The 19,391-nt window shown below is 48.1% G+C and overlaps 4 protein-coding genes across 4 annotated transcripts; 2 read left to right on the top strand and 2 right to left on the bottom strand.

Annotated features, from left to right (window-relative positions):
- Positions 1–770: 770 nt before the first annotated feature.
- Positions 771–7,167, top strand: I303_102925 (uncharacterized protein; the record flags this gene model as incomplete). The annotated part of the gene is made up of 14 exons (XM_018406272.2): positions 771–862; positions 1,075–1,336; positions 1,410–1,420; positions 1,489–1,662; positions 1,717–2,210; positions 2,264–2,367; positions 2,428–2,792; positions 2,845–2,888; positions 2,948–3,003; positions 3,055–4,727; positions 4,794–5,481; positions 5,542–6,727; positions 6,845–6,908; positions 7,014–7,167. 14 exons carry the CDS (start codon positions 771–773, stop codon positions 7,165–7,167), a joined length of 5,367 nt encoding a protein of 1,788 aa, XP_018264766.2.
- A 642-nt stretch (positions 7,168–7,809) lies between these two features.
- I303_102926 (uncharacterized protein) lies at positions 7,810–9,170 on the top strand (the record flags this gene model as incomplete). Its single annotated transcript, XM_018406273.1, has 6 exons — positions 7,810–8,016; positions 8,203–8,300; positions 8,393–8,503; positions 8,585–8,675; positions 8,770–8,865; positions 8,976–9,170. The coding sequence occupies 6 exons, from the start codon at positions 7,810–7,812 to the stop codon at positions 9,168–9,170; spliced, it is 798 nt and encodes a 265-aa protein (XP_018264767.1).
- A 230-nt stretch (positions 9,171–9,400) lies between these two features.
- I303_102927 (uncharacterized protein) lies at positions 9,401–12,795 on the bottom strand (the record flags this gene model as incomplete). Its single annotated transcript, XM_018406274.1, has 2 exons — positions 9,401–12,089; positions 12,164–12,795. 2 exons carry the CDS (start codon positions 12,793–12,795, stop codon positions 9,401–9,403), a joined length of 3,321 nt encoding a protein of 1,106 aa, XP_018264768.1.
- An 848-nt stretch (positions 12,796–13,643) lies between these two features.
- On the bottom strand, positions 13,644–18,978 carry I303_102928 (uncharacterized protein; the record flags this gene model as incomplete). The annotated part of the gene is made up of 18 exons (XM_065968658.1): positions 13,644–14,749; positions 14,824–15,061; positions 15,125–15,150; positions 15,221–15,279; positions 15,332–15,411; positions 15,468–15,551; positions 15,620–15,644; positions 15,723–16,078; positions 16,153–16,237; positions 16,297–16,377; positions 16,433–16,442; positions 16,501–16,540; positions 16,597–16,663; positions 16,725–16,801; positions 16,898–17,204; positions 17,311–17,711; positions 17,791–18,629; positions 18,750–18,978. 18 exons carry the CDS (start codon positions 18,976–18,978, stop codon positions 13,644–13,646), a joined length of 4,110 nt encoding a protein of 1,369 aa, XP_065824730.1.
- Between the last annotated feature and the right edge of the window lie 413 nt (positions 18,979–19,391).

The following is a 19,391-nucleotide window of genomic DNA, read 5'->3' on the forward strand; positions in this document are numbered from 1 at the left end:
TGCTGTGTATGATAGCGATAGTAACCGTTGGTTGATGACTTCGTTGTGGCTGCAGGCTGATATTCAATGGGTTTCCTGACAAGACAAGAGATCAAGACGAGGCAAGGAAGAAGGATGAGAAGTAGAAGGATCACTCACACTAACGAGAAGCTAAACGCTTGTCATAGTGGAGAACCCAAAAAGGGACTGATGGTGATGACCACGTGTTACGATATTGCCGTTGTACAACGTCAGCGGTGAACGGAGTTTTGAATGATGTGGCTGAGCTGAGTGAAGTAAAGTGTAGTGACGTGATCAAATTAACCTATTGTTATTGAATTGCGGGTGATGGATTGACGCGTTGAAAGTCAGCCACGAGGTAAAATCAAGTAACCACCGAAGCAGCAGCAGCAACAACAACAAATACACAGAGACAGAGATATACATCATTTGGCATGTCCGTGCTGTTTCAGATCCGTCATCACCATCAAACATCTCACTGACGGCAAGATTCCAACGACGAAATCCGTGTTACATGCCAGCTCAATCTCAATGAGGTCCATGCGACAGTCACTCCAGCGGACATAGCTGAACATACCACAGGACTGTCAACCTACAACGCTATATAACCGGTTCACCCACACTTCACTCGCTGATCAGCCCTACTGAAACGTTCCGACGACCGTTATTCGACAAGAGTGGGACGCTAGGTCCCCCGCCAAAGGTATTGACATACTTTTATCATTATCTACAGAGTCTAGAGCGTCTACGCGCAGGGACGCTCAAGCAACATGGACCCTACGACATTGCTTCGGAGGGTGAATAGGGATGAACGGGATCAAGGTGCACTGGCAGCGGCACAAGCCGAGTTCAACGAGAAGAAGTATGTTGATCTCCAACGTCCTGACAGATATGTTGCTTCGGTTCATGCAGGATACAGCTGACAATTATCCTTAACACATTACCTTTACTCGCTTCATTGCCCTGCCATCGATAATATCTGTTCGCGATGGACCGCTTGGTATCCCTCACACGGCGTACTACCCCTCGGCCTCCTATCTATCCTTACGATGCCCCGCCCTCTTCCGCTCACAGGCGATACTGGCTCTCAGATCCAATCGAAGGGTTCCTGCCCTGCTGGATACGCTCTCAGATTGGCGATGATAATTCACCAGAATCGACAGCAGAGGTACAGATCTCAACAACGAATGAATTGCGGTCTGTACCTCTATATCAACTGAGTCCGATGAATCCACCGCAATTCGATGGCGTAGAAGACATAGCGGATTTGACCCACTTGAACGAGGCTAGTGTGATCAACAACCTGAGGACTAGGTATCAGAGCAATAATATTTACGTGAGTGGGATCTCCTGCAGCGAAGTGAACGGTACAGCTCACTAAAGGAAGGATCATCGTTGAACTTTCTTAGACGTATTCCGGGTGAGTGCTTTCTGCTGCCTCTACACCGTCATTCACAAGGATGAGCGACTAACCGTGATGTTGTTTAGACTGTTCTTGATATCACTGAATCCCTATCAATCTCTGCCAATATACTCGTCCAAACATGTAGCGCAATATCGTACACGACGAAGGGAGGAGAATGCCCCTCATATATTCGCAGTGGCAGAGAGAGCATGGCAACAGATTGGCGAAGAGCGAGAAAGCCAAAGTATATTGATTACGTGAGTCCAACAGGCAAGATTAAGTGCAACGATATCTGACATTCGAGACCGTAGCGGTGAATCAGGAGCTGGTAAGACCGAAAACACCAAGAAGGTCATCCAATATCTCGCAGCGATAGCGACCTCTCAATCTTCGTCCGATCCCTCCTCTTCAGCCTCGTCATCCTTGACCAGGTCTAAGTCAATATCAACCGCTCCATCAACCGGTTTACCCAGATCATCCTCTTTCAAGGGCAAAGAAGCATCTGAAATTGATTTATCGAGTTTAGCAATAACAGAACCCTCGTTGGGCTTACTGGAACAGCAAATCTTGCAAGCGAATCCGATCTTAGAAGCATTTGGTAATGCTCAGACCATGAGGAATAACAATTCGAGTAGATTCGGGAAGTTTATCAGGATATTCTTTTCCCCGTCAGGCGCTATTGCAGGAGCCAATATAGATTGGTATCTTCTCGAGAAGAGTAGAGTGACAGCTCGGGCCGAGGGTGAAAGGAATTTCCACGTCTTCTACCAATTGCTGAAAGGGGCGAAAGAAGCGAGACTGGCAGGTGAGTCAATATCAGACGAGACAGTCTGTATGGTGGGTAATAATATGCCATAGATCGCTTGCTGCTCGATGGGGCACCTGAGAAGTATGAATTCCTCAAGAAAACAAGATTACAGATTGACGGAGTGAATGACCACACAGAATGGCGTCTGCTCAAGGTAAGTCACCAGTCGGAATGCCAACGGAGAAGCTACAGCTGAGCACATATTCGTCAATAGGAAGCATTGAAAGTGGTAGGATTCAGCGAAGAGGAACAATTCGAGCTATTCCGAATACCGGCGGTCATACTTCACATAGGCAATCTACTTCTGACGGGTTCAGCAACGGATCAAGCTTTCTTACCACCAGCTATGCAGCCTATAGCGGACAAGATATGTCATCTGCTGGGCATATCAGTCAAGGAGTTCACCAAATCAGTGTTACAACCGAAAGTTCGAGCTGGGCGCGAATGGGTGACGAACGCACGGACCAAAAAGCAAGCGGAGGACGAATTGGCGGCTTTATGTAAATTCATGTACGAGAAAACATTCGGATGGATGGTTGATAGGATCAACGCGGCCCTGGATAGACCTAGTGCCAAAGCGTAAGCGATCGCTGGTAATGTTTCATTCTGTAAGCTGACGCTCCTGAATTAGCTTATCGATAGGAGTTTTAGATATCGCTGGTTTCGAGATTTTTGGTATGTCCACCTCATCCACCAATCATCGAGGGATCCGACTGACATTGCATTCGCCTTAGAGGAGAACAGCTATGAACAACTGTTGATCAATTTCACGAACGAGAAGTTACAACAGGTGAGCTGACCAATTGTAGAACATGTCTTGCCCTTGCTAAGTGTGTGATAGTTCTTTAACTTTCACATGTTCACCCTCGAGCAAGAGGAGTATGCTCGGGAAGGGATCGAATGGGATTACGTCAACTTCGGCTTAGATCTTCAGCCTACTATCGAGCTAATCGAATCAACACAACCGATCGGTATGCTTGCCCTCCTGGACGAAGAATGTATAATGCCTCGCGCTACAGATCTCACTTTCACAGAAAAAGTTCAGCAATTATGGGAAACTCCAAGAGGTGCTTCTCCTAAACATCCGGGCTCGTCCAAATTCAAAGCCACTAGATTTGGTGCCGGATTCGTCATCAAGCATTATGCGGGAGACGTGGAGTATCGAACCTCGGGATGGTTGGAAAAGAACAAAGATCCTATAAACGAAGCCGTGGCGAGATTATTAGCAACTTCCGAATTGCCATCGATAGCATCCCTTTTCTCGGAATATGCGGAAGATACAGCTGCGGTGGGAGTAGTGAAGAAAGTCAAACGTGGTGCATTCCGAACGGTGGGTCAAAGGCATAAAGAACAACTTGGGCAACTCATGCAACAGCTGTCAAGTACCCAACCTCATTTCGTCCGATGTATAGTGCCCAACTCGCATAAACAGCCAGGACAGGTGAATGTCAATCTGGTCTTGGACCAACTTAGGTGCAATGGTGTGCTAGAAGGTATTCGAATAGCGAGACTGGGCTATCCTAACAGGCATTCATTTGCCGAGTTTAGGCAGCGTTATGAGGTGCTCACCCCAGGGGTCATACCTAAAGGGTATATGGACGGTCGAAAGGCTGCGGAACGGATAGCGGAAGCTCTCGAATTAGACAAACAGTTTTACAAGATTGGTGCGACGAAGATTTTCTTCAAAGCTGGAGTTCTCGCTGAACTGGAAGAACGAAGAGATAATCTCCTGACCGATCTGTTTAGACGGTTCCAGGCCGCAGCTAGAATGCACGTAGCCCGAAGACGGATATTGAAGCTCATCAATCGCGCACAAGCTGTCCGGACCATTCAACGAAACGCTAGAGTCTATCTGCAGCTCAAAGACTGGCCGTGGTGGGGACTGTACGTGAAAGTGCGCCCGCTTTTGGCTGCGACCAGGACGGATGAGGAGTTGGTTCGAAAACAAGCCGAATTAGCTATGGCCAAAGAACGAGCTGAACGGGACGAAGCTGAGAAGAAGAAGCTAGAAGAACTGAAAGCCAACCTGATAGCGGAAAAAGTCAAAGTCGAAGGTGATCTGTCCTCCGAACGAGAATTGGGAAGAGAGAAAGACAGGATGCTAGAACGGTCCAAGGCCAGAGAAGCGGAATTGGAAGAAAAGATCAAAGAATTAGAAAGCGATATTGATCTTCTCGATGCTGATAGAGAGAAAGCGGTGACGGCGGCGGACCTTCACAAACAGAAATTATCAAAAGTTCAATCCGATTTCGAGGCTTTAGTAGAGCAAGCGTCGATGCTTGAGAAACAGGGAGCTGATTGGCAGAAACGTGAAAGCGACTTACTTAAAGACTCGAAAGAACGTTCGGCGGTCCACTCGAAATTGGAAAAGGAGAAACTTGAATTGGCAAACAAAGTCGAGGAGCTAAAGAGGGATGTCAAACAGAAGGAAGAGACCCTCAAACGGGCAAAAGACAGAGCGGAGGCCAACTCTCTGGAGCTTGAAAAGAGACTGCAGCTTGAGAAGGGAAAAGCGTGAGTCTCTCTCCGTGATGCAGACTATTTCACGACATTGTGCTGATGCCCTGCGATGTTTGGTAGTGAGTCCGGTAACAGCCAAGTATCTGCTCTGAATGAGGATCTTCGGCGAGCGAAAGACTCTTTGGAAGAATTGCAGTCCACCATCAAACGACATGAGTCTGCGTTATCCTCCAAACAACAAGAGTTATCTAATCTTCAAGCTCAACAAGCCAGATCACAGCAAGCGCAAGAAGCTCTGGAACAGGCAAAGACAGCCTTACAAATTAAAGTCGACGGTCTCAAGGCAGAGATCCTCGCGAAGGATAAAGAGAAGCAATCTGAGATCTTAAGCAGACAGAAGCTTGAAAAGGAATTGGACGACCTGAGAAAGATCATGGCCGCTAAATCCTCTGAAGATTCCAAGAAGCAAGAAGCCGACAAGTCCCGAGAACAAGAGATGTCGAGATTACGAGATCAAGTTTCGGTCCTTCAGAAATCGCTAGATGAGCAGCGAGAAGCGGCTCAACAACTTGCCAACAAGCTCCGAGTCGATGTTGAGGGTCTCAAGAATAGTCATACTACTGCGCAACGAGATCTTAAAGCTGCTCAGGTTGCTCTGAAGGAAAAAGAAGATAAATTAGCTCAAATGCAGCTGAAAATCAACGAGGTCGCCGAATCAAGAAGGAAAGACGCGAAAGAGCTTGAAGCCGTAAGAGAACAGCTGAGTGGGACCGAGAGTCGTCTTCAAAGTACTGCCCAAGCTAGAGATGTGAGTCATGCTTTTGTCATAATGCTATCGTTGAAGTTTTCAGCTGAGTTCATGGCGTAGGATATCGAAAAACATCTTCATACGCTGCAAGACGAATACAATGGTCTGGAAGATGCTGTTCTCGAGATCGAAGGTGAGAAGGCCAACTGGGCGAAGTCGTTGGACATCGTCATTAGACAATTGCAAGAGGAATCGACCAAGCGTCATCATTTCGAGCAAGAAGTTCACAACAACCAAGTCGAACTTGCCGAACATCGAAACACTTCTGCTCAAGCCGAACGGGCACTAGCCAAAGCAGCTGCCGACATAAAAGCCAGGGACAAGGAGATCGATTTCCTTCGTGGCAGGGAGAACAAGACTGTTGTAGAGCACTATCACGTGTTGGAAAAAGCGAAGAAGTTCACGGATCAACAGCTCGCCGAGCAAGTCAAGGAGAATGATCGATTAAATACAGTGTTGAAAAGTCTGGAAACGCATCGAAACAGGTTAAATGCGGATCTGGAAGACTTAGCCCGACAGTACGATAAATTGAAAGCGTCGAAATCCAAGGAAGCTCGCTCAGCCCGTGCGTCACTCTCGCCGGAGGACAAAGAATTGACCCAGTTACTGGATGAAGAGAAAAAGGCTAGGCATGTGCTGGAATCAAGGATAAATTCTCTGGAGAAAGATCTGCAGGACCAACGAAAACAAGCTTCGACCGCTTCGCTCTCGGCGTCTTCGAATCGAGGCTTGGAGGTCAAATACCGCCAAGCGAGTGAGGATCTATCCAGGTTGGAGATCGAACATTCGAATACCCTGGAGCACAATGCTAGCCTGCAGAAACAGGTGAATGAACTTCAGAAAGCTCTAGCTTCTGCGTCTTCTCGAGCTGTGCCTACCCCTTCAACACCAACAACTAGCAATTTGCGAAGGGAAGATCTCTTAAGGGGATTGCAGCAGTCCCACGATGCCTTGAGAGGAGATATGTCCGATCAATTGAGAAGATTGAACGAGGCTTCGACTCCCTTGACACCGTCAAAAAGACAATCAGTCATCAATTCCAATACCAACGGAACGCCTTTACACGCCGGTAATCAGAACAACCAAGATTTGATCTCTGGGAAGAAGATCAGAGCGTTGGAGATGGAAGTTGAGGCATTGAAAAGGCAGCTGGAGGACGAACAAGACGAGAAGGATTTCTTGATTGAGCAAATGGATAAACTGCAAGGTGAAGATGGTCCAGGCAAAGATGGAAAACTCTTCCCTTGTGAGTTTTTCTTTCTTTTTTCTCTTATTTGTTCTTTTTGCTCTATCGCCCGCCTGAAACGATCAACAAATCTAGGATGATGGGCAATAGCTGATGATACGACATTGCGGTTTTTAGATGAACAAGCTGTATATTCGCATTTCAGACTGAAAGCGAAGAGTCTGAGATCTCAACTTGATCAGTAAGTCCCGCTTTTCACTATTCGGACGTTCGGTCCGATACACGCTTGTGACAATTTGTGAATCACAAAGCTGATTCGATCTGAATTGATTCATTTTACTACTAGCTGGCTGGCGATGGAAGATCTGAATAATTCGGGACCTGGATCCAACTTGACACCTAGTATATCAGCCAGTGGACCTCGTGCGGAAGATGTGGTACAGCTCAAACACCTTTTACAGCAATTCGATCCCGATACTTCGCCTCTGAGGCATTCTTAGGCGTTCCACACCTGTATTTTCACTTCGACCTGGACCTCCATTTCCTTGCCTTTTCTTTCTAAACGCAAAGATACAACGTATACGTATACACCCTTTGGTGCGATTTGCATTTTTCAATTTGATACGGACAATTTTGTATATTATGGTTTGGTTTGATTTGGTTCTGATTACGATACGGAGTCAGTCAAAGAGAACGAAGTGTTTGTTATAGAATGTATGAATCATACGACACTATCTTCGCTGAGAGCATTAACGCAGTGCTCAATGGCTTCTTGTACTGATATTGGGACCTTGATCCACAGTCCAGTGTGCCCTGTCTAGTCTCGAATGAAGCTGAAAAGGAGATCTTACCCCATCACTGCTCGAATGAAGTACTATGGCGACGAGCACCGTCAACCAAGACGATGATGGGCTGCGTCTGTTGGTTGCGTCGCCAGGAGGAACCTTTGTGCTAGATATTGCCTCCAAAGCTAAAGGAAGAGATCAAAGGATGAGATCAATCTCGCGTGTCAATCGCTACAACACTTTGACGCTCCGCATCGTCGACCACTGCGTCATTTAGTCAGGCTGTTCAACAAATCCGCTGGCTCTTCATCCACTCTCGGGTCTCAGAAGTTCAAAGAAACAAAACAGATTTGCAAAATGTCCAAAAAGCCAACCGAGCTAGAATCGGCAGCTCTGACCAACTTCACGCCTGCAGGCCAAGCTGCATTATACCATATCCACCTAGCGCAGCAAGCTGAGAAAGATGAAAAAGCAGCTCTGGACGCCGAGAAGAAGAGGCAAGAAAAAGCGAGGGAAGAGAATAGACCTGAGGAATTGCGAGCTGGAGAAATTGTCGATCGATGGGTAAGTCGACGACTGAGATATTGTGTGTGCTTATTTTGTGGCGATTGCCCTTTGCTTGCTGGATCTCGTTAGAATATCATTCTTCCTGTTCTCGCACTTGCGTGACGACATGGATGTATCTAATCATCCCTAATTTCTCACTAATTCACTGACGTGCTGAACCTTTACTGGTAAATCTAAATACAGATCAAAGAATGGTGTCCGCCCTTATACCAATTCCTCGACATCTTCTCCCCGCCTCATCTGACTATCGGTATCTTCATTTTCGCCCATCTCGCATTTTGGTACGTGTCATACGTGCGCCCAGTATCCAACTTCGATTCGGCTGTCCACTCCTTTCAACCGGCCGCCGCAATACTGATTGAAGCTGTCACAGGTACACCGTGCCGTGGTATTTCCACTTCGTAATACCATGGCCTACAACGTACTTTATCCCGCTATATTGTTCTTGGAAATCCATATATTCCTCCAAAGACCGGGTCTTGTGGTAAGCTAAGCTCACCTCGCTTGTGCAAACATCAGCTCGGGGTGAAAAATAGAGTCAGCTCATCAGACAACGGTTTCGCAGGCTGTCCTATTGGCCTATTCTGGGCGTGTTGGAATACTTCGAAATCCTCTTGTTCAGAGATCAAGCTCGCTCGATGGTCCGGTGGCCCAAGGTGAGCGATGTTTCTAACGCCACATCAAGAATACCAAATGGAATGTATTCTGATGATTAGACTGGACCTCTCACTTGATTTGCCTGATACCTAGCTCAAAGCGATATTCTGTATCGTCATGTACTCGATCATCGATAATCAAGTCATACTGGATTCCAGAGGGAAACCTAAAGACAAGAAACCGATCTTCGTGAGTATACCTTTTGTCCCAGCGTTTTTAGAATCTTTTGAATTTTGCGACACCGGGAAAACACGGTCCGGCACCAACACTGACCTATAATGATCTTCGTCATGCTCTAGGGAGCTGTCAAACTCATGAAAAAGATTTTACCTTCATCTCCAAGAGAGAAAGAGAAGGACAAGGAGGAAGAACGAACAAGTAGCTCTGGTCGAGAAAATGATAAAGCTAAGGACAAGGATAGACAGTCCAGCGGACAAAAAGCCAGAAGCGGCGGCGACGAGAAAGCTCAGAAAGCGCCAAAGAAGCCTAAATGAGCCTACAATAAGCTGTGATACTGTGATATACGAATAAGCGTAGGGAAATTGCACTATATCATGCATTTTGCATTTTTACACTGTTTTTTACAAACGTGAAATACACCATAATCAGGTCAGCTTCTCGAGCTTCAGCTTCTCTCAAGAATATATGTATAATATATGCTCTCATACCATCTATCACTGTATGTCGTGAGGTGTGTTTTGTGAATCCACGGAAAGAAAACACGTTACACGGTGAAATCCCTGGATCTCAAATTTACATTATCTGGTCCAGCAGATAATCTCTTTTCTTTCCTATCGATATCAATTTCTTCTGAATTGCCCCTCTTCTGCCTTTCCTCTCCCGTTGCATCACAAGCATCCCGGTCTGGAGTCTGAGCTTGACTTGTCGAGTGGGAGCCATTACCGCCCAGTGCACTGGTTGCAGAAGCAGACGCGGATCGTGCATGACCCCGAAAGGACCCATGTAGTTCGACCACGCCTGCCGATGAGAAGAATACAGGTGCACCTCTTCGGATCACGTTGACTGAATTCTCCATCTGAGCAGTTCTAGCCAGGTTGCCATCGCTTGAGGACGAGTTGAGAGTCAAAGTCGAGCCATTTGAGCTTCGGGGTTGACGTAAAGCAGGGAAAGGCGAAGAAGTACCCTGGAACCTATCAGCTATCGGCGTTGCCGTTGCCGTTGCCGTTGCCGTTGCCGTTGCCGTTGCCGTTGCCGTTGCCGTTGCCGTTGCCGACGTCGTTACCGCTGAAAAGAGCTTTGTCCTCTCGTCGACTGTCCCGCTCGCGTAATGGATGTCCTCCATCTTATCTGAGGAAGAGGGGACGGGCATCTCGGGTAAAGGTACGTCGGCCGCTGTAGCTGATGCGAGGAGTGCCAAAGGAGCTTTGGGTGTGTGCTCTTGGCTGGAAGCAGCGACTGAGGTTGAAGTTGGCTCAAAAGAAGGCAAGGGCGACGCAGGTGAAAGTGGAACTTCCACCCGAGGGGGCTCGGTGTTGATTATGCTATTCAATGTGTCGACGCTCTTCTGCCTTGGGATCGAGGTATGACTTGAAGAAGTGAACAGTCGGGTCAAACTCGGTTTTGCCGGCAAACGAGGGGCTTTCTTGGACTTGGCAGATCCCATATAAGGTGCCGAGGGTGGTGCAGCTAGGTCATCTGTATGTGTCGTGAATGAAGCTGGAGTGTTCGATCGCTCTGTTAAGGGGGTCACAGGTGGGATTGATGTATCACCGAAATCGATCAACGCTTCGGCTGTTTCAGATGCCGAGGGCGTGGGTGGTTCAGAGAACAGGTCTTCTCGCCTTTCTATCAGTTCATTCAATATTCCACCAGGTATATTCAAGGAAGGGCCTAATGAAAGCATTAAGGCGTTTTGCGTCATTCGGTTGGTGGAGGAATGTCGAGGGATTAAGTCGAGGAGCTTGACTATATCAGCCAGCAGAAACCAGTGGGCCTGTGGTAGTTGCTGCACTAGCGATTTCAGATCTTCCGATCGTTCCGGGTGTCCATCTTCAGCCAAAGATGAGTCGAGTGTAGCGCGATTTGAAACTGGTTTACCTTTACCCTTGGCGTACGAGTCGAACTGAGGGGTAAGTTGATGTGTAAGCAGGGGTGATGGCAACTCTCTGAGGTATGATTTGAACAGTCCTGCCACGGCATGTGGGTCCAGGTCTCCAGGGTGACATTTAGTCAAATCTATATCTGCGCCAGCATCGAATTCCCTTCTAAGCCTCGCGATATGACTGCTCCTTCCACTGATTCTAAATATGCCTTCTTCTTTTGGGCCCCAAATCTGGAGGTATTCCACCGATCGCACGACTACGGCTGGAAGACACCTTCTTCTCCTCTTCTCGTAGTCGCCCAGGCCTTCTTCGATGTCGTCCTCGACGATGCACCAATCTTTTCCAGCGTCCATGACGTCCCTGCCGAACACCTTTCCGCCCATACCTTGTCCAGGCCGTCTGATGCTTTCCTGCTCGAAGAATGGTCCATCTGTGGGTTGGGGAGCTCCATGGCCAAATTCGTAATTATCTGATCTTGATCTGTCCCGACTAGACCTTTGATTCGACAATCCCGATCCCCAGGATGACGACGGCTCGAAGCTATTTCCGCCGCCGTTTCTCCTAGACGACTGTCCCAATGAAGACATTGAGCTGATACTGCCGCCCACACCTCTAGACCTAAGTCCCGCCCATCCTTTCTGAACAGCAGATCCAGCATGTCCCAGTACCCGTTGAGCTCTTTGAGAAGGTCCGATTGTAGATTGCGTCGCTATCGAATTGGATGATTCCGACCTTGAGAAACCTCCTCCGCTGGACTGAGCCGCAGCAGCAGTCCACGCTGCAATCCTTCCGCGAATATTCCCCATATTATCCCTAGGAGGCAAAGCAGGAGGGACATTCGGGGGTGAAAATGCAGGTCGGCCTTGTCCATCACCTAGTCTACTCCTACTCGGCCCCGCGGCGGCACTTGCATAAGACGTCTTTCGAGGTGGGAACGGAGGAGGCGCCATGCCTTCTTCAGGTAACGATTGAGAGGTCGGCACTTCCGACGTGGACTCTAAGCCTTTGCGAGGTGGTAGTGCTGGCGGAAGGGAGGTGGACGTGGGTAAAGAGGAATCGTCCTTTGGCGGTGGAGTACGTGATTTGGAACGCAGTGCAGCTGTTCCGCTAGCTCGTCTCAGCCACGAAGGCTTCGACTTTGTTGTGGGTTTGACTGCATCCGGCGTAGATGACGAGGAGGTACGCAGACTGTCTACTGAGTCGAATGCTGAAGGAACGGCAGATGTCGTCGCTGCTGGAGGTGATGGCACGGGTTTGGCAACTTCCGCATAAGATATACTGAGGGAAGATGGACGGAGGGAGGCTCGCTTGGCTAATAGGAAAGAGGATACTCCAGCACGTGATGACTCGCTTCATATGCGACGGACGATTTCGTTAGCAAAGTCAGGGTATCAGAAGGTAGCGCATTGGGGCTTGAAGCTCACCCAGTATCCGGTAGATCCTTGTCTGTCAATTTGGGTGAACTTTTCTTGTCTTTGTCCTTAGCCTTATCCTTCTCTTTCTCCTTCCCCTTCTTATTCGAGAATGAATCTGGTCGTTTAGGCAACGAGGGCGGTGTCGGCTTTGTTGTCGGAGAAGGTGGAGGAGGAACCTTGTCTGTGCCGTTCTGCACCTGTATCTCCGGTTCTGACGTCGGCGGTATTTGCAGTGTGGGTGGGGAAGAAGCTGTAGATGTCGCCGTGGTTGTCTGGATTTGGGGTTGAGATTGAGATTGAGATTGAGATTTAGCATATTCGACCAAGTTCAGCGTTATCGTCTGGACTCCTCCAGCGTTAGTCAAGCTCATCCTCTTGGTATTGTCATTGGGTGAGGTACTGGGAGGCAGTAAGGTTTCTTCTTTGAGTTCGGACACAGGTCTCGATTTGCTGTGTACGCTTGACCTGTTCGAAGAGGGGTTCGGATTGGTGGAAGAAGCCGACTTGATCATGCCTCTGAGGTGCTGTTCATTCTCCGAAATCTCTGAGAGGGGTCTGCTTGTATTCGGGCGAGTTTCTCTTGATGTCTCTCTTTCCACGGGCATAGTCATAGTCAGAGGTGTGTTTTCGGCTGTTGACATGCTGTTTGCGAGCAGTCACTTCGAGGTGAATGTCGATGTCGATGTCGAAATCAGGGCGAGATGCTCTCGGACTGACGAGGGCCTGAAAGGAGGATAGGAGAGGTACGGAGAGAAAGCCAGGATCAGATAAAGGAGACGAAGGGGTCCGTCGACTTGGGTTGGGCTGAACTAGGTAACGCGCGGGTGGGTGTAGGTGTAGGGTCGGATGACCTGTTCGGCTTGTTCTATATAGTCATCGAATTCGATGTCAACTGCTTCGGATCCGTTTCAGCTTTCTTGGAGGGGTATGTAGGTGACAAGAAATAGCTATGTAAAAGATAATTTCACAAGGTAGTTTGTTACTCGGTGTGGTAAAGGTAAGGTAAGGTCGGTCGTCTGTCGTTGTATAACGGTATAACGTATAACGTAATGATTTAGTCCAGGGATAGGTAAACAAATAACAAATAGAATCTATCGATCGTACGTTCCCGTCCTAGTCTATTCTATGTTGTTGATCCCGTTCAGCCTCGCTAAGCAATCAAGCATACGGCATATGTCCTATCGAAGTAATAACGTACAACTACAACTACAAGGACGACGACGATCTATCGGTTGCAAGTGAGGATGCATGGGTGTCAGATGCTCAGAGCGAGCCGAGGTAACTAGACGGAGACGCGAATGAAATCAGCTGAAACGGTGTCGTACTGGACTCGTGGCAAAGGTGAACAAGTGGCACATCGACACAGTCTATACGTCTGTACAATCGTACAATCATTGAACATCATGTCATCAACTCAATGTCCCATCGCATCAGGAGTAGATCTACAACCATACAAGTCGGATACAATGAATTGTCGCTCCGCGCCAAATTATTCCTTCACAGCAGCTTTCACACCCACACCCAATCCATCCGGTTTCTTAGGCACAGCAGGTTTCTTCTTCTCAGGCGATCTAGCGATCACACTATTGTTCTCCGGAGAAGTGGCTAGAGGAAGTCCAAGCTCGCTCTTATCTTTGGCCTGTGGGACCGTGACCGACGATACCTGCTTGACACCCGAACTCAACCTACGTGGTTTGACAGGGATAGCAGGTTTCGGTACATTCGGATCAGGTTTGACGGGTGATACTAACCCTTCTTGAGGTGACCCATTGATATCCATTGATTTTCTAGGTAATGGTGCTGGTGCTGGTGCTGATGTGGAGACAGGTACAGGTATAGGTATAGGGACAGGTTTACGCTTTATCGAATTTATGCGATCTGGCCGAGTAGAGGCGGAGGCGGAGGTTAAGGTTGCAGGAGGATTCTCAAATTTAGCTCGGAGTTGATTCAACGATGGAGTCTGCTCGTCCTGAGCCGCGGCCGTACTTGTACTTCGCATACGGGACGAGATGTATGATGGGGATCTAGGTAAACCGTCTTTCGTTGTTCTTGGATTTTTCACATCGAGGGTATTTTGTGGCGAAGGACCGACTCTAGGCGGTAAAGGCGGTGGTTGTTTCGAACTCGAATTTGAGTTTGAGTTTGAGGTAGATCCTGGACTTGCATTTGTACTTGGGACAAACACGAAATCGCCTGTTGAAGAGGGTGTAATCGACGAAGAATTGGTAGTATAAGATGATGATCCGGTATCGTTGGCTATCATACCTCTAGAGCTAGTTCGCGGTATGGGTGATCGGCGATCCGGTATCATTGGCTGCATATTCGGCGAAATTGCTGTCGTTGTGACTGTCCGCCCTGACGATAACGATGTCGATGACGATGTCGGTATAGCAGGAGCGGGGCGGCGGGCGTTCTGCTGTATCGAATTAATCGCTCTTAGAGACGATGAGGCAGAGTGGTTACTTGGAGTCGAAAGGGATTGCGAGTGAGATCGAGTGGTAGCTATGACAGGCGTGTTCTCCTTCATCGATGCGGCGGACGTGGGACGGGGTGGTAATCTTGGACTGGATGTGCGTAACGTCGGAGTGACCGACACTGCTCAGTCGATCAGTCAATCAAAACCCACTTCTCTACCTTGCAATTGTAGATAGAATCAGGGGATCACTCACTACGCGTGAGGTCTTTTACCAGATCTTTCGGACCACCATGACCTCTCATCACGTCCTCCACCTTCTCATCCATTTTCTTGTTGGTGTCGCCACTAGCCAAAATGGAATGCACGATCTCTTTGGTGATCGCGTCTTTTCGCGCATGATCCACTTCTCGGATAGTGGCATCAAAGACGGCATACACGGGCCGATGATCAGAGGTCATCAGTTCCGCGCGATTATAGTCTTTCAACCGTAACTGTGTAGAAATGCCTTGTCAGTGTTCATGTCATCAAAGTTGGTTCTGATGCATAACACTTACTGATGAGCCTCTGAAGAGGATCCGATCTGACGTGAACATCCCGGGTATCATAATCAGCTGTCGTCCGCGTAACGGGTTGTACGATTGCAGCCCCACCTGTCCAAGCTGGTACTCTCTGCTTCTCGCTTGTATCATAGTAGTCGGTACCATTGTCACTGCGATGAGTCAGCATTGCGCGCTTGACCGAGCTTTGATATCTGTACTTACTACTTATAAGTCGGTTTGAACGATATCGGACCCTCGTCATACCCAATAAACGTTTCTCCCGCATCCATAGCATTTAGCAGCTACCCAAATCGCATCAGCTCGCTGTTCACGACACTTTGCTTTTCTGCCTGCTCACTTGATCTGAGCCCAACAGCGAATCTAAATCACCATCCTCGATCGCCTGTCTCACTTCTGCATTTGGTAATGCAATTCGATAATTCTGGTAGGGTGCTCTCAATCAGCTGAAGAAGTCCGACTTTACATGATGCTATGCCAGGCATGGCTTACCAGATCAGCAGACCAAATGATTATCCTGAAATGAAAAAGACGCTTCTGATTAGCGGGTTCTCCATCAGTGCAATATAGAGAAGCCAGGGAAGGTAAAACGCACTCGTGATCCTCTATCAATCGACCTCTAGCAAACTTGATTCCATTGGTGATAGTCTTCCAATCGGTATTTCGTTCATTGATATTCGATTGTCCAGCCGTCAAATGACTCGTCACGAAACACACATTCGAATCGAAGAGCTGGAACCTTATCGATACCCCTCCTTTATTACCTGACAAGCCTGACAATCCGGTCTGTTTGAACAGTTCATATGCCTTGATATCAGCTTGAGTCTTCAGTTGACTGGGTTCAATCTTGAAAGTCGTAGAGAAACCTGCCTTCTTGGTCGTACTTTCTACGTTCCGTATGTGCCTGGATAATTCAGATTTGACAATGATGATCAATGCGGAGCCTACCAACTGGAACCCGAACATAAGTCATCGATGAGTCAGCGGATATCTTAGGTCTCCGCAAGGACACGACGAAGGCTCACCTGTTCGGACCTGAATAACAGATAGTCCGATTTGCCGCCTTTACGCATTGCGAAAGTATCCATGATAAACTTCTCCCATACTCGCCTGGCAATAATCCATTCAGCCCAGTCATGTCTGAGATTGATGACCCGCGCCAAACTCACTTCTTAGCAGGATCAGTCTGCAGTATCTGCCCCGCTGTAAGCTCTACGATCTCTTGGAACGCGATCATGTAAATATCAGGTCTACTCTGATTGTCAGCCTGTCTCTTAGATACTAGCAATTCCACAAGTCACTCACTGCGGTGTATCTGCAAGAATTCCAGGTCAATCAGCTGCGGTCAATGTCAAGATTCTCCATCAACTCACTTGGAGGGAAAAGCCATTCGTCCAATGCCTCGTCCGGAGCCTACTCCTATCAGTCATACTGTACACTAACACAACCGCCTATGCAAGGTGACTCACTTTACCATTCAGATTCCATGTTCCCGAGAAGATAGACAGAACTTTTGTGCGCGAATATTCGTTCACCCTGAACAATTATATCAGCTCGACGACTCCCTTGTCTGGATCATCGTAGTTTGAGAGCTCACCTAGCAGATAAGGCCGCTTGGACTGAATCGCTTATCGGATCAAAGAGAATCACCGGTCTTTGCCCAGCCATCATGCCCTATTTACAGTGTGATTGTGAGCATGGGCATGAGCGTGAGCTAGCCATCCGGATGACTGAAATAACCACGAGAATCAATGACACCATGCAGCTCACCAATAACATATCAATCGCATTTTGTTTGCCCTTATCCTGGAAATTGTTGATATATGCCCTTCCGACAGATTTAGTCGCATCACTAAGCAGACCCGCAAAAGTCTTCTTCCCGCTTCTCGTAGCTGACGTATTCAATGCTCCGGTACCAGCATAGATCTTACTCAGTCTATCTCCGTTGTCTGCCCATAATTCGCGATGCGCCGACCAGAGGGTTTGTGATGATTGAAGAGGAGAACCGATGGAGTTGAGGAATCTCGAGAGCGTCAAGGAAGAGATCACGTCTTGCACGTAATTCGTCCGGTCCAAGCTATTTGAAGAGCATGAGCGTGAGCGGCGTTGGGGGTTCTCCGGATCGGATTTCACTTGTGCACACACAAGAGGAGATAACGGCAGAAAAGGCGTGAAGGACCTACCAATCGAGACAGTTGACTCTGAAAACGCCATCCTGCTTCTCAATGACTCCTCCATTATCCGAATCAATTGCAGTCCACCCGAAATCCTCCATCGAATCCATGACTTCGTTCAACCTCATCGAGAAGTCGTATTTCACCATCTCATGTCCTCCAATCTTCACCGCCGAATGAAAATCATACGGCGTCAATTCCAATCGTCCTTTCGACGGTGTCCCATCATCTAATTTTTCATCAGTCGTATCCAACGTCGATTTGAGGGTTTCAAGATGGTACGAATAAGCTTGCGATAACATTGATTCTGCATCTCTCTGGCCCAAGAGGTTCACGGCGTGTACTGAATGATATTGATTGATCAATTCCAGGAAATGTTTATCGAATGCCGGTTGAGTTGCTTGGGGCGGCTACAACACCAAAAGCAATATACATCAGTAATCACGCTATCATGATCGTCTCTTGAAACGGGACAGGAGTTCTACTCACTCTGGTGATCTCAACTTTCTGTTGGAGTGTTCCCAAGCCTTGACTTGGCTGTTCCCAGAATAACGGAACACTCCCTCTGACTTGCGTATAACTCATTATACTACCCTCCGTCGCGAGTACTAATTCCGTCTCCACGAAATTCGCTACTTGACCATCATCGTCTATACCTCTAGTCCTGAACCTTGCTCCTGCCCTTTTCCAGGACAATCTACTGATCAATCCCAGATTCACTATCTCTTGCTTTCCCGTCGTCCGTGAAAACCCGCTGGATATCGTCATAGAATTGATAAATCCCTGGATTATCGGTACGAGTAAAGCTTCCTCATCTAGGATATTCCGCAGCTCTTCCGTTAAGCCCAGTCGGAATTTGAGAAAGGGGTTTAAGAGTGTAGAATTCCATATGAACCGCTGATCGAATTCTTCTAGCGGACTAGATCGCTGCGGAGGGGAGAGAACCCAATTTGCCTCGTTTAGACGGGAAGATATGTCCCAGTTGACTTGATCCGCGTAGAAGAACGAGCCTGATTCCAAGTACTTCTTCATCCCGCCGCAGGGGTTCTCGATGCCTGCTTGCTGAGCTTGCGAAGAGGTGGGTGCAGTAGAGGGCTCAGCAGGGATGGGGTCATCGTAGTCGAATTCTTCGTCATATCGCGATGATTGCGAGGCGAGTAATAGGTCGGGAGAATCCCAGAAATTCGATGTGAGGGAGTAGAAGTCGACGCCTAGAATCTTGGAGGGTCGGATAGGAGTCGAGCTAGCGGATGAAGCGGGGAGTAAGGAAGGGAGAATGGTCGAATGGGATAGCAACAGTAAGAATATCTCCGGGATGGGTGATCGGTCTGGAACCGAAGCAGAATCATAGGTCCATCAGATGGGTGTGAGCTTTACTTTACTTTTTTGATTTATGCTCCTAGTCTGCGCGGACTTGCAAAGCCAAGTAGGCTACCGTTACAACTTACCACTTGGTACACTCGTCACTCCCAATACACCTTGCACGACCCCACTACCCCTGCCCACTTTCACCAATCCACGCATATCCACCTCTTCCAGCGGCAGGAACTCAGCTACCACGACACTTTTAGACACCTTGGATTCCGACGCATCTGGCTGGCGGAAGATCAAGGCGTGTGTAGTTGTGAGTAAGAAGAAAGCCCGGGGCGACGGTCGTAGATATAAAGTAGCTGGCATCTTGAGTGCTTGTTGCTCGATTTGCTTGAAATGCAGTCGAAAACAAATCGTCAGGCGAGAAATCCGACTGACCGGGAACGCCTCTCCCTGCGAGATAATACTTTCTCGGTGCTGAGGGGATCGGACACCCAATCAACAGCCAAACGTGAGATGTCAAAGGTGGGGTTTTTCTAAGGAAGGTAGGTGTTACGGGACCGATGACAAACAAACAAAACCTTTGGTCGTCATGAAAATGGGATTCACTGGGTCACAACGTCACAACGTCACCGCATCCGACCTACGGTGATCACCGAGGCACCGAGCACAATCAAGGACCCTTATTTCAGTATCGCTTTGGCATAAACGAGCCTTTACAAAATACACTTTGAGTATGCATCTATACATGATACTGCCTCGTGACGGGTAAATCTGAC

This window comes from Kwoniella dejecticola, chromosome 3, assembly GCF_000512565.2.
Source record: "Kwoniella dejecticola CBS 10117 chromosome 3, complete sequence".
NCBI classification, from domain to species: domain Eukaryota; kingdom Fungi; phylum Basidiomycota; class Tremellomycetes; order Tremellales; family Cryptococcaceae; genus Kwoniella; species Kwoniella dejecticola.